Here is a 14,128-nt window from a genome sequence, read left to right on the forward strand (position 1 = left end):
CTGACAACACTGTGAAATCCTGTAAGCACGCACACAGTACATTGCCACTGTGCCTGCAGCCAGCACCACAATAAGAAAGACGATGTTTAATTTGCCCAACACGTAGTTCATAGTTGTATCTCAGTTCTTACTGTGGGTGACGCTATTCAGTATTTCTGTCAAAGGCGGATGTATTCAGCTAAATGTTAAGATTTGGTGCTAGAATACACACCAGATAATTCACCAACGCGTGTTCTAAAGTTTACAGCGGCGAAAGCAAGTAGGACGTACTACCGTACCCTGTGTATGGCTTACTGCTTTGATGTTCCTCAATAGGCAGCCGGGAACTTCCAAAGAAAGAATATCATGCACTTTCCTAAAATTAAATCAATTTGATTGTGACTGGTATGCTGTGACTGACAGTGACTGTTGGTTATACTTACTGTGTTCGTTCTGTAGTTCTTCTTCTTCTTCCCTCTGCAGCGTGACTCTCCACTGGTGACGACTGGCCCTCTCACTGCTGTCTCCTAACTGAATGATGCAGCAGTGCACTCTCCCTCACCCAGTGGACTCCAGTTGGCCGTCCCGGGCTGCTTAGAAATAATTTGCCGGCGTGACCAATAATTTAGCTCCTGTGCCACCTGACAGAGCGGGCTGCCTGGACAGGTCTGAGCACCATCACGCTTTACACATTGTGCTTTTGGACTTTCTGCGTTTCTTAAGTAACACATAAGTTAGAAATCTCTGCTTAGCCTAGTGTGCCGCCCACCTGGTATTTTGCTGCTTCTTTCTGTCTAACAGTACACCTACATCAGTAAAATCTTATGATGGTACCACCATTGGAGTCTCGTGCTTTTTTAAACCCGAAGTGTACTTGCCTGTGTGAGCAATTCATGTCATGGCTTGTGTATCCAAATTGCAAATCTGTCTTAAGACCCTTAACGTGGTGCTGTAAGTGTGGAAATGCACAGTCTTTTCACTTTTTAAGCAAAAGTTTGGAGTGATATTTAGCGCTGCACCCACAGACGCGGTCTGGTTCCTGGCGCATATAGCCATGGCTGCAGTGCACGGATCACTTACACTGCCGCACACAGAGGAAACAAATTAGAGGGAACATTGCATGTCTACCTTTCACATATCCAGCTGGGCACCGTGCTCTCTATCTGCACAGCGTGTTCAAGGTTGAATAACAATATATGCTGTCACTTTGGTCAGTCCCACGCACATAGACATAAAATGAAGCACAGCGGCCCAACTGAAACTCGGGTTCTGTTTAATATGGCATTACATGCATGAGAAGGCACTTGGAGAAAACCTTTCCAACATAGAAGAGCTGTGCTGATCCTGGGATGTAATTCATTGCATCTTATCTCGTAGGTATGGGGTCTCGCTGACAAAGCCCAGAGGTCTTCTATAATTATTCTAAACTAGCTCATGAGCACGGGGAGAGTGGTAAAAAGCGATATAGTCCTGTTTCCACTGTCCTTATAATATGATTTCCCCTTTGGTGCTTTATGGAATTGTAACAATGTTGATTATATTGTTCTTATGCATTATGCTGCTCGTATTGGCTAGAGTACTGCACCTTAGAGCACGTTAGTTAAAAATAAACATTTTAAACTATACAGTGTCTCTGATTACTCACGTTGTGGACAAGTATGATTGTGAAGGAAAGAGTGTTCTTGGTTCCCACTATTCCTGAGAGTTTACTAAGTCGCATGTTCTAGGTTGTCTAATGATTGGCAGCTTCGCTGTAGTACGGAGAACGAATGAGACACTATTGCTAGTCGGATTGGGGTTCTGGGCACTGAGGTGGCTTTTTTAGTACACAACAATACACCAAGGTCCGGGTTTCCGGCGCATAGTTCTGTGCATGAGCAGAATCCCTGCATCAATAGGATCGAAGCTGATCACACCTCTTATAGCTCCCATGGCCCTAAGGAAGTGCAGGCATATTAACTTACCGTTCAGAGTGGGGGAAACAGAGTGTGTTCCACGAACAACAATGAAATGCCCAGTGAAGTTTGTGTTAGTAACCTAACACTACTGTTCTAGGTTGTCTAATGATTGGCAGCTTCGCTGTAGTACGGAGAACGAATGAGACACTATTGCTAGTCGGATTGGGGTTCGGGGCACTGAGGTGGCTTTTTTAGTACACAACAATACACCAAGGTCCTGGTTTCCGGCGCATAGTTCTGTGCATGAGCAGAATCCCTGCATCAATAGGATCGAAGCTGATCACACCTCTTAGAGCTCCCATGGCCGTAAGGAAGTGCAGGCATATTAACTTACCGTTCAGAGTGGGGGAAACAGAGTGTGTCCCACGAACAACAATGAAATGCCCAGTGAAGTTTGTTAGTAACCTAACACTACTGTTCTAGGTTGTCTAATGATTGGCAGCTTCGCTGTAGTACGGAGAACGAATGAGACACTATTGCTAGTCGGATTGGCGTTCTGGGCACTGAGGTGGCTTTTTTAGTACACAACAATACACCAAGGTCCTGGTTTCCGGCGCATAGTTCTGTGCATGAGCAGAATCCCTGCATCAATAGGATCGAAGCAGATCACACCTCTTAGAGCTCCCATGGCCCTAAGGAAGTGCAGGCATATTAACTTACCGTTCAGAGTGGGGGAAACAGAGTGTGTCCCACGAACAACAATGAAATGCCCAGTGAAGTTTGTGTTAGTAACCTAACACTACTTGTCAGAGCTGCAGGTATATAAGTGGGTTCCTTTCACCCATTCACCCAGAAAACATGCACAAGAAATCGGAAATAACATTTTATATGGATCTATTTGAAACTGCTGTAGCCCAGAGTATATGCGCAAACATTATAATATGCATCAAAGCAGTATGACGATTATGTATTAGTAGAGTGTAAGTAATATAAAAACAAACAGCCTATTACATTATATGAATTCTCTTCTTCCTGAGTCTTAGCTAATGATCATCACTGAAAGGTCTGCCTTCATGAGGAGTGAATTACATTTGTCACATACTTGAAAGCTGAAGGCAGGCATCCTGGAATCTATACAGTCAAGTTCTGTTAATGTGATTCCAGTTTGTTCTCAATAAGCAACATTGATGGAGAAAAAACAAGTTTTGCCGAAGTCGTAAATGCCCCTTGTTCTCCAAGTTAGCTGAAGACACTGTTTTACAGTGCTTCTCACAACCATTGTGAGAAACAGTTCAAATCATTAATGATGTAATGTGACAAAAAATGCATAGAAATTCTTTCGCCATGTTACACATGCAGTTATAGGAATAAATACATAAAAGGCACATTGTCAGATTTCCAAATACATGTTATCAATCAATCAGGGGGATTATAAAGCGCGCTACTCAATCGTGAGGGTCTCAAGGCGCTGCCATGTTATAAAACGTTAATACACTAATGCACATGAAAGTAATCAATAGTTGCAAATAAGAAACAATATATGAGACTCGTATGCCCTGTAGGAATGGTGAGCAGGTGCATGATATGAGGGGTGCCCAGTCAAACTATATAAAATACATGACATTAAGCTCCTCTTTTTTTACCGACAGTAGAGTGTCTTCGTCTCACTAAATAAGAAAGTGGATCATTCTTTCTCTTGGATTCAGCGGGCCTGGAGCTTGCCTCGTCCCATGAATCTAGGAGCTTTCTCCAGCTTGAACTTGAGTGAGATAGCCAGGTTATATGTGACTGTAATTTTACCAAAGAATCATCATCAATATTAGTTCTCTACTTTATCTCTTTCATCCAACCTTTGAGTCAGAACCGGAGATCAATTCTTCCATCGTCTGTTCAATAAACTTTAGGTCATGCTTCTATCATTGAAACATTTTCTTAAAAATACATTTTTAAATATTAAATAAAATAATACGTTTAAAGCCACATCTCAGGCTAAATGTCTTGTCTCCCTCCGTAGGGCCACTGGGAAAAGACATTATGCACTTTTATTGGAGGGCTTTCATGCTAAGATTTCTGCCTCCATGTTGTATGGTATAGAATTCATTGCTGTATCTAAATGGGGCTTTCTAAACATAGTGGAAGCTAGAATTCCCAAAAGCCTAGCCTCAGTTAATCCAGCATTCTCTGTGGCCACCCTTCGGTTAGAATGTGGATTGAAAAGCACCTGTCACAGGGCCTTGCAGGGGTAATGCGTTGGACCATGAGTCGGTCTAGCCAAGAGTGACCATGGTACCCTCAGGTTTTGGTTGCGAAAAGAAATTTTAGGTGATCTAAAAGAAAATTAATTAATCTATAGAAATTAAATGATTGCAATAGATTTGCTGCAATTAGACCTGTCTTTGATTTTTACTATGACGCCTCACTAATTAAAAGCTACTCTTAAACAGGCCACCTGGTCCTTAAGTTTTTGTATGGACAGGGAAGCCTGTACTTTAAAGAAGGGTTACCATCCGGCTATTGATTCCTGTTTGATAAATAAAGAATAGGCTTATATTTCACGGAATCTGACACATGGAGTGCACCGCTTTTTGTTACTCTTGAGGCAGGGCTTGCTTCCTTTAAATCCCTTCCTGGCAAAATGGTACAGTTCATCAGCGATCTGTAACCTGTGCTAAAATAGTCTTCAAGATATTAACCATGTATTATTCATCAGTCCTGCTTAGTTATTATGTCGGTTGAAATGGCTGAGGCCAATCTGTTCCCCAGCCTCAGCAGTACTACAATCACTTTATGATCCTCCTAATGAAATATTTTGTAATATAATTTTTACATTTTTTAAGAGCTTTTTAAAATTATATTAAAGTGCGTCAATTTGTAGGTTGTAGAGGCTGATACTTTTTTATGTGGGCAATTTTTATCTTCTATGTATTAGTCATTTGTATTGTTTGATTGCATTTTTGTGGTATATAAATTATTCTTCTCTATATATATTTTTTAAACCCCTGCACTGATGGCAGGAAAGTCCTGTCAAACAAAAGCTTTTTGAACCTTGGATATTGTTTATGATTGTGTGGTCTCATAATGGGGTGGAATATTTTATCATGTGTAATTAATTGTAAATTTGAATTTTATCTTATGTACATGTATGTAAGTTTGGGATTTTATGTGGACCTCTTTGGTGTTCCATAATTCTAAATAAAATAAACTTGAAACTTGAACATGCTGTTATATGAAACAATAAATAAAAAGCACATTGTCAGAGCTCAAAATGCATATCATAAAACGTTAATACACAAATGCACAAGAAAAGTAATCAATAGTTGGAGCCAGGTGGTTGTGGGGCTGGACTCTGTGATGCTAAATAGAGTGAGGAGTTGTTTCCACTTCTCTAAGTGCACATGAGAGTTTGGCTGGCCCTTTTGTGCCAGCCAAACCGCCATGCGCCCTTGGCATGTTCTCCATTGGGCTGTGTTACACAGCCCCATGGAGAACATGCACAGCCTCCCCAGGCACAGCCTGAGCGCCCAAACAGGACGCTCAGACCAATCACAACGCTGCTCCTGCAGCATCATGATTGGCTGGGAGAGCTCGGAAGCATGGGTGTTTCCGGTAGATCATAAAGAAGAGGACAGAGGAGAGACGTGCAGCGGTGAAGGAAAAGGTAAGTTACTTTTTTTATGATCATTTTTAGGTCTCGCCTGAGCCAGCGCGCATGCGCTGCCCTGCGAGGTGTCTAGTAAGGAGTTTCAACTCGGAGCAAACGCTCATGAATGTGCTTTTTTTTTCTCACACTCTATTGGCCTTTGCCTGCGTTTTTCTAAGAAAAACTTCACGCAATTGGCCAAAGGCGGGTGCATGTCCCGCCTTCTCTCTCCCCTGGCCTAGGGAGCTCGGGAGCGAGCAACAGCGCGGCCGGGTGCCAGCTGCATACCTCGCATTCCTTGCAGTGCGCGGGCACCGCACTTGTTTAAATTAAACTGTCAGGACTTTTGACTGTCCAAAAACTTCACCAGGGATACCCACGAAGATGCGGGAACTGGGCAATCACCCACTTTGCCGATGCCTTACAACGTTTCTGCAGAGATGTAAGTATTAACGAATTACAGAACAAACGTGCAGCCAGTATCGAAGCTGTATCAGAAAGCACCGTTAGAAACGGGCTCTGCAGTAATAGAACATTGGGCCGAATGTTCTAAGGAGCAATACCAAGTGGTGATAGGGAAACAGGTAGAAGAACAAAAGGAGAGTAAATAACAATTGGAAGATATAACAGGCTGATATATTTTCTAAGAACGATGGCAACCCTAACTGTTCACATCAAAAACACGCAATCAATATTTTTGCTGTTCTCCTTGCAATAACAATTTCCGCTTGTCCATAAACCGTGGTGGCCTCCATCAGAGACTAAAGGTTGGCTTCGTGCGTCGCAGGTCCTCCCTTTCGGGGTCACCCACCGTGCATCGTGCGCATCCCGCCACCGCGATCCCCTCAGGCCGAACTGTGCAGCCCACCTGCACACAACCGCGCACTTTATTACCGTTGAGAGAGCAGGGCGTCTGTGACACCACCTATGTGAGGTGACGGGGTCTTCGAGAGGACTCGAAAGGCCTGATTCGACCCCGGGGCTGAAGTAATTGGTGCACTGGTCCCAGGAGCAGTCAAAGGAGTGCACGCTGTCTCTCAGCTGGCACGCAGGGGGAGAGCGCTAAGGTGTGTAATCTACCTGACGTTGAGTGTGAGCGTGGTGTCACCGGCAGTATTGAGGTGCGTGCTCGCCTTCATATGCCTATTAATTTGTGCGGCATACTTTCACGGGGTACCTGCACGATGTTGTTTGTGTGTGTGTGTGTGTGTTTCCAGGTTTTTTCTTTGTATGTCTATGCCTACAGTGAATACATGTGTAAATATGTTCTTGCAGGTGTTTAAAGGGGGTGACATGACTTCATTTCACAAGGGCAGGCAGGTTGCAGTTCTGGGCTGCCATTGAATAAAGTGCATATTGGGAGTTGTAGTCATGCTTCCCGCCATCTGGACGAACACATGATGGATGTTTAAAAAACATAGAAAGCACAATTTTGGATAAGTGACTATTTGGTCACCATATGTGAGAGTGCAAGTGTTTATTTGTTCATGCAGGTGCACGTGGGTGCAGGTGTTTGCATGTTTGTGCTGGTTGACTTGCCGCTGAAGGTTGGTATGTCTTTGCAGGTGGCTATTAATATGTGCTGTTTATGCAGGATTTGTAAGTGCCAACATAATCTGTAGGGAAACTAGGATGGAGGAACCTGCTACTAAGGCTCAGCAATGGGACCTTACTGCTCACTTCCCTACTCCAAACAGACAATAAGTAAATACGTTTTATACTCATAACCATATTTCCTCAATGTAGAACGTTTTTTAAATTATTTTATAGGTAAAGGGTTTTCCTTAGACAGGGACTGATTCACAAGGGTAAATTTACATTTATGTGTACGTTTACAATTTTTTTGCTATTCACAAATTACAAGTTAATAGTAGGTTTACAGCTGCGGAGAGTCCGCAGTCAGGTGGAGAACTCTGCACATAAAAAGATAGCCCTGTCCTATATTTTTATGTGCAGAGTTCTCCACTCTGACTGCAAAATCGCTGCAGTTTCAGCCCTGCCAAGTAACACGCATCAGGCTTTAGACTAATGCATTTTAGTGTGGTGGTCTGCATCATTGCACTAAAATGCATAAGTCACGGATTTATAGCGCTTCCTGACACTATTGGCGCTGCGTGGTGAAAACCAAGACAGATGTTGGAGCCGCACTCCATTAAGTAAAGCAGCGCAAGCCTGGTGAGTGCAGTGCACACACTGTGTGCTGCCTGTCCACAGCCTGCTGCATACAGATTGGAAAGCATTGCAACCAACTATTGCTAAATTTGAGTGGGAGTTCTCTGCGATTGCTACAACACTCACCTAAATTCCTTTCTCTGATGTGAAATGATGTTAAAAGAGTGTCGCGTGTGACACAAACAGGCAACGCTTTTCCAACTGCGACTTGTGGACTTGTATTTTGTATGATTTTGGTCAAAATTTCAAACATTTAACAGTACTAGCGGTGGCTCTTTTTTTCAAAACTAACATTGAACGTTATTTAACCACCTTGCTATTAAATCCAGTGTCTTTTCCTCCTATCAAGAAATTACATTATGCTAAGCTTAAAAAAAAGCAGCTACCATAGTTGGTAATGTGAAGATGGCCCCCACACTGGTTTCTGATTGCACTCTTCGCTCCACTTTGGGAAAGCTAATTGGCTACTACATGTATATAAACTTACTGCCAATTTGTTATTTTTAAAAAGATGGGTGGCAATGATTTTATATTGGGCTTCTGGATGCGAGTGTGAATCTGTTGCTGCCAGTCATTTCATCGGTTTCCTTGATTCAGTGGCATGTAACAGGCATTGGACTGGGCAGCTGCATTTTGGAGACCTTTCTTCTCCATGTGAGGAGAGTTGGACCTAATCCAGAGACAAGCAGAGCCTACAGAAGCAAAACATAGGAGGACAGAAGCAGAACAAGCATTAACATAGCCAAAAGGTCTCGCCTTTGGGACCTGCTGCATAACTAAATCCTTATAAGGTCCCAAAGGCGAGACCTATTGGCTATGCCAATGCTTGTTTTGTAATGCTGCCTCCCCCACCTCACCACTCCCATTCCGAGGCGGCCGCCACTAACTTAATTTTGATATACTTCTTGTACAATGACCCAATGAAGTTGTTATTCCAATTAGCTGATTGTATTGCTGTCTTTTTTGTTTGTAATTAAAGGAAAATTATTTTATGGCATTGCACTATAATTGGCGGCATTGAATTACAAGCTCAAGAGGACTCTCTGGGAGGTTGATGCAATGTTTATTCTTTATACGTATTTTTATTGTTGTGTTATTATATATTCTGTGTTTGTGCTGTATATTGTATGGCTTACATTTGTAAGCTGACCCCATAAAGTTGACCATGAAAATAAATAAAGATATAGTATGGTCCATCACTGCAAGAGGCAGAGCACATACATTTGTCATTGTGGAGGTTTTTTATATTTTGAGGTCGCCTGGGTTGTGTGTGGTTAATGTTGCCATGACAGGTCCAAACTAATGAACGCATGAAGGAGATTTTTGGAAGGCAGGACTTTCCCACGTTGTTGCTGATCGGCACAAGGGTTTGGCTACCTCCCCAAGAGATTATGTTTATGGGTGATAATGGACAGTAAATGTTCCTTATTGAGTCCCATAATGTTAATTTGGCTAAACACTTGTCCTGCTGTACTTTACTTGAAATGTAATTGGGGTAATCTTTGAAGTGCTGTGTTGGCATATATGGTGCAATACAATGCTGCTTCTATCACTATTGCATTTCTCCTTGCAGGTCTGCAATGCCATATGGCGGATATGAGAAGGCATCTAAACTAATGACCTTCCAGATGCCGGAGTTTGATGCCACCCCTGCAGAGCCAGAACCTATGGATGTCTACACCCAAGATGTTGTCAATAGACCTACCTTCAACAGGACTCCAGTCGGCTGGCTGAGGTCGGGTGAAGTCTCCAACCTGAACATTGAACTCAGTGTGCCAATGGATGGCGAAACAGATGAGCTATAAGTCCTCTCAGCAAGGGCGTGTTTGTTGCGTTAGACATATGAGAAATACAACTAATCTATCTATCACACCTAAGTGAGCTTTGTTTATTTTAAGCCACCTGAATTAGCCACTGTGTCCTGAAACGAGTCTTTTCTGTGGTATTTGTGCATATCTGAATCAGGTGAGATGGGGCAGAGCGAATGTGTAGGACAGAAAGAAATGAGAAAGGGAGGGAGCGAAATAGAGTAAAGGATCAAAAGAGCAGGTAATAAAGAAAAAAATAGCAAAAACCCGACTGCGTTACTGGGCGGCAAGGAGACAAAACATGAACAGCTTTTCTTTTGAAATGCCCACATGTATGAGCACTGCAAGAATTGTTTTCTTTGGTGAGCCTCTTTCATTTGTGTCATTTGGTGGAAACTCAATAAAACCCCCAAAAGAAGAAAACCTATTTACACTTTTTGATCTATCAATCGATCTACTACCTTCGAAGTATTGCAGTATATAGTAATGCTGAATTCATAAGCCTAGGATAGTGATTATGTGATATTGTACTTATCAGTCAAATGCAGAAAGCCCTCTTATGTCTGCCACTGTGTTAAAAAATGGCCCAACACACTCTCACAGAGAGCTACAAGTCTTGTTTCCTTCACGTTGATTTTACTACCTAGAACCAAGCAGCATAAACTGATAAAACAAAAGGTTGAGGAAGGAGGTGGTAATCCAGCCATTACAAGCCCAAACCACTACAAAACTTAAACACCCAAAATACAAAACACGCAAAATGGCCACAATAGCTATAAAGAGGGATAAGGGACCATAACCATGGCCTCAATTGAAAGAAATGTAGGACTTCGACAGAGAATTATCTATGGGGAAATAAAAAAAGGACCAATCTCCACTATTTAGTTAAACAAAGAAAAAGGACTCTCCTCATGACGACCCTTAATGGAAATAGAAAGAGGATTACAATGCAAGTCCAGACCTAAATAGTAAAACATGGCGGCCATCTTGGACTGAGATATCAGTAATGAGTAAGCTTCCAAAGAATATAGTCAACAGCCTCATCTCCCAACCCAACAATTGATAGATGAGAGTACAGCACATCTGACCTAACGCCACCTCTCCCCCAAAGTCCATTCCACCGCAGACACACCACCTTGGTCATTCCCCTCTTACAAGCTCCCACTAGCTTTAGTCTTCACTATGGAACGCACGGGCAGCCACACATACTCCATTATCTACCCCCCAACCTTACAAAAAAAGCAGCTAAAGGTTTTAAACACAACATTCTAAAATCTCACCCTGAAACCCCAATCTCTGATCCCTACTATTCAATGAACAAAGGGCACATTACTTATGACATCATCTTCTATACTAAAAGAAGAGCTCAATGGAGAAAAGCCTTTCTCGCTCTTTTTATGGTCGCCAACATGAGGAAAACAGAGCACGGATTCACACTAACTATCCTCCCATCCTCACTCTATAAAGCAGCAGCCACATTCACTATCTATCACAATGGGATCATTCTCATGCAAGCATCAGACCACAATCTAAACCTACTAGATAACATCTTTCCGCTCATCAAGGAAAACGTTTTAAGAACACCCCTCCCTCACCTACCAACCACAGCTTAATTACCAACCACCAATCTGATTCCCAACTAAGCCATGATAACCAGTCATTCCTCTCTACATTTACACACCTCTTTTCCAATCCATCACTCATCCTCACAGCGCCACTCATCTCCTCTATTCGTACGCCTCCCCAATAACCATACGAGTCACACAGTCCCAACCACATATGTATCACCTTCCTCTCTTCAGCCAGATGTCCCAACTGTCCCCTCTATCCCCACTTATACCACCACAGTCCCATACTTAACCCACACCCAGACCCCTCTACACCCAAGCTCCACACCCCCCCTTGTCATGGACATACCCAAAGATAAATCTCAACACAAGATTCTCGAACACGACTCCTCATCAAACTTCACACAAGAAACAAAAACTCCTCCCCCACCATCCTCAGTCCATCCATCAAATACGACAACTCTCATCACAGACTCCAGACTAGACGAGATATTACTATCTCTGCAACAAGTCAAAACTGACATCCAAACTCTACACAATCTGATTCAACAGCAACCCAAGCTAGAGCGCCCTAAACTTGACTCTAGAACATATACACACACATCAAGAATTCTACACGCACCCAACATCTACACGTAAGCCCCCAAAATCACGAACCCCGAAGATGGAGCACAGTGCCTTACCCCAATGCCTTATCCCGCCCTATCAGGACGAAAGATTCCTTATCATCTAAAGACTTAGGCGCCTTACTCCGCTCTTACGAGCTATCTTACATCCCACATAACTCTGTGCACCCAGATAAGGCATATATAGATTCCTTAATCCAGTCTTTCCCCATCAACACACACAGAGCTACATGACACATTCCCAGAGGCATAGTTGAAAATAATCTAACGCGAATCCCTCTCACACTCGAACCCTCCACATTATCCAACAAGATGCGACTAAAATGTATACTCCTAAACTGCAGATCTGTCTCTAGACACGCAGCCGATATAGCTGACCTCCTACTCACTAACGAACCAGACATTCTAATTCTGACAGAAACATGAGTAAATTAATCATCTATACCCATCCTGGACATACTAGTACCCCCTAACTATGACATCACCAGACTTGACAGAATTGATAGGTTGGGAGGTGGGATCACTTGCATACATCAGTGCAATCTAACAGTGACCAATTCCAATGCCCCAGCACCATCCTCCTGTGAATACCTTTGCTTAAACATCTCTTGTAATAACAAACAATTATGCTCATTACACACATTCTACCACCCCCCAGGAGATAATATCACAGTCATAGAACACCTCATGGACATTCTAGCTACAAATGACGGCCAACAAAATATGCAAGTCTTCATGGGTGACTTCAATCTCCACTGGGACGGCCTGAATGACACAGGGGTAAACAGCCTCAAAGCTTTCCTATCAGATCTTAATCTTAACCAAATCTGTAACAGCCCCACTCACGATAAAGGAGCAACCCTCGACCTATTAATCTCCAAAGTTGACTCCACTTAGCTAGACTCGATCCTCCCCTGTGATTGGTCTGACCATCACATCATCACATTCCAAATCTTGGAACGTCAGCTCCGACCTACTTCTATTCTCTAATACAAACATCCTATGCCCCCCGGAAAGCCTAGTCGATGTACAAGATCTGACCAACCATTACTTCCATTCCATGAACAGCCTATTAGACAAAATAGCCCCTCTACAATGGAAAAGGACAACTACAAAAGACTCAAAACCCTGGTATGATGGCAGGCTAAATGAAGACAGACGCTCACTTAGAGTAATCGAACGACGTTGGAGATCCGCACCTTCAGCTGACCACCTCAAGCTACTAAGAACCACCAGAAACTCCTATTTCAGAAAGATCAGAAGATCAAAAACTGACTTCTTCAACTAGGTCAACTAGACCAAGCCAAGACCCGTCCCAAAAAACTATTCGATCTAACCAAAGCCCAAACCAAGAGTGCACCCATCCACCCCAAGGCCATCCCTGACACTCTCCCCAACTGTGTGGAATTTGCCTCCTTTTTCACTACAAAATCAGAATCCATAAAAACCGACTTACTCAATGACCTCTTATCCATCACAGAGACGCAAAAGAACTCCACATTGCCCCCTATAGGTATCCCAGTCAAATGTTCCACAAAATTCAACCTTAAAAACAACGCAACCTGGTCCCACTTCAACACCTACAGTGAAGACACTATATGAAAGACTCTAACCGCTTTGAATCCCTCCAACCACTTCACAGACCCGCTTCCCGCTAACTACTTAAAAGACTTAATTCCACTGTTATTACCTCTTTGGACCAAGATCATAAATACCTCCCTCCTTCAAGGAGCCATCCCAGAAAGCCTGAAAACAGGGCAGGTATCCCCCATCCTTAAGAAACCAACAGCTGACCCATCAGACTTAAATAATTATCGCCCGATATCCAACATCCCCACTCTAGCAAAACTCTTAGAAAAATGTGTTCACACCCAGCTTAGCAACCACATTGAACAATTCAACCCGCTTAACCAATTACAATCAGGCTTTCGAGCAGGTCACAGTACTGAATCAGCCTTGACAAACATAATTGATGACGCTCTAAAAATCCTTGACCAAAATGAAGCCTGTTTACTAATTTTACTCGACTTGTCATCTGCATTTGACACTGTCAAACACAACAACTTGTTCGAACTACTGAAACACAGAATGGGAATGTCTGGATCTGTACTTACCTGGTTCACTTCCTTTCTCCAAAATAGATCTCAAAGATTTAAGGTCAATCAATCCTTATCCAATCCCGTTCCAGTCATGTTAGGAGTGCCGCAAGGCTCTTCCCTTTCACCCCCACTTTTCAACCTGGTCATGGAACCACTTACAGAACTTCTCAGTCTCTCCAAGATTAATTTCCATATGTATGCAGACGACACCCAACTCTACATCAAGATCCATTCTCTTGAGGACATCAAATGTCTCAATACAACCCTACAAAAAACTCAAACGTGGCTGGCCAAAAACCATTTGAAACTAAACTCGCTTAAAACTGAGTTCCTCCTAA

At 42.9% G+C, this 14,128-nt stretch overlaps 1 protein-coding gene across 1 annotated transcript in view; it reads left to right on the top strand.

Moving 5' to 3' along the window:
• MYOZ1 (myozenin 1) overlaps positions 1–9,920 on the top strand; it is a 370,778-nt gene extending 360,858 nt beyond the window's left edge. The window contains exon 6 of the mRNA XM_085603510.1: positions 9,263–9,920. Within this exon, the coding sequence (XP_085459636.1) occupies positions 9,263–9,494 (232 nt within the window). The 3' untranslated portion in view covers positions 9,495–9,920. The remainder of the gene's footprint in view (positions 1–9,262) is intronic.
• The last annotated feature ends 4,208 nt before the right edge of the window (positions 9,921–14,128 follow it).

The sequence above is a fragment of the Triturus cristatus genome, chromosome 1_2 (genome assembly GCF_964204655.1).
Source record: "Triturus cristatus chromosome 1_2, aTriCri1.1, whole genome shotgun sequence".
Classification (NCBI taxonomy): Eukaryota; Metazoa; Chordata; class Amphibia; order Caudata; family Salamandridae; genus Triturus; species Triturus cristatus.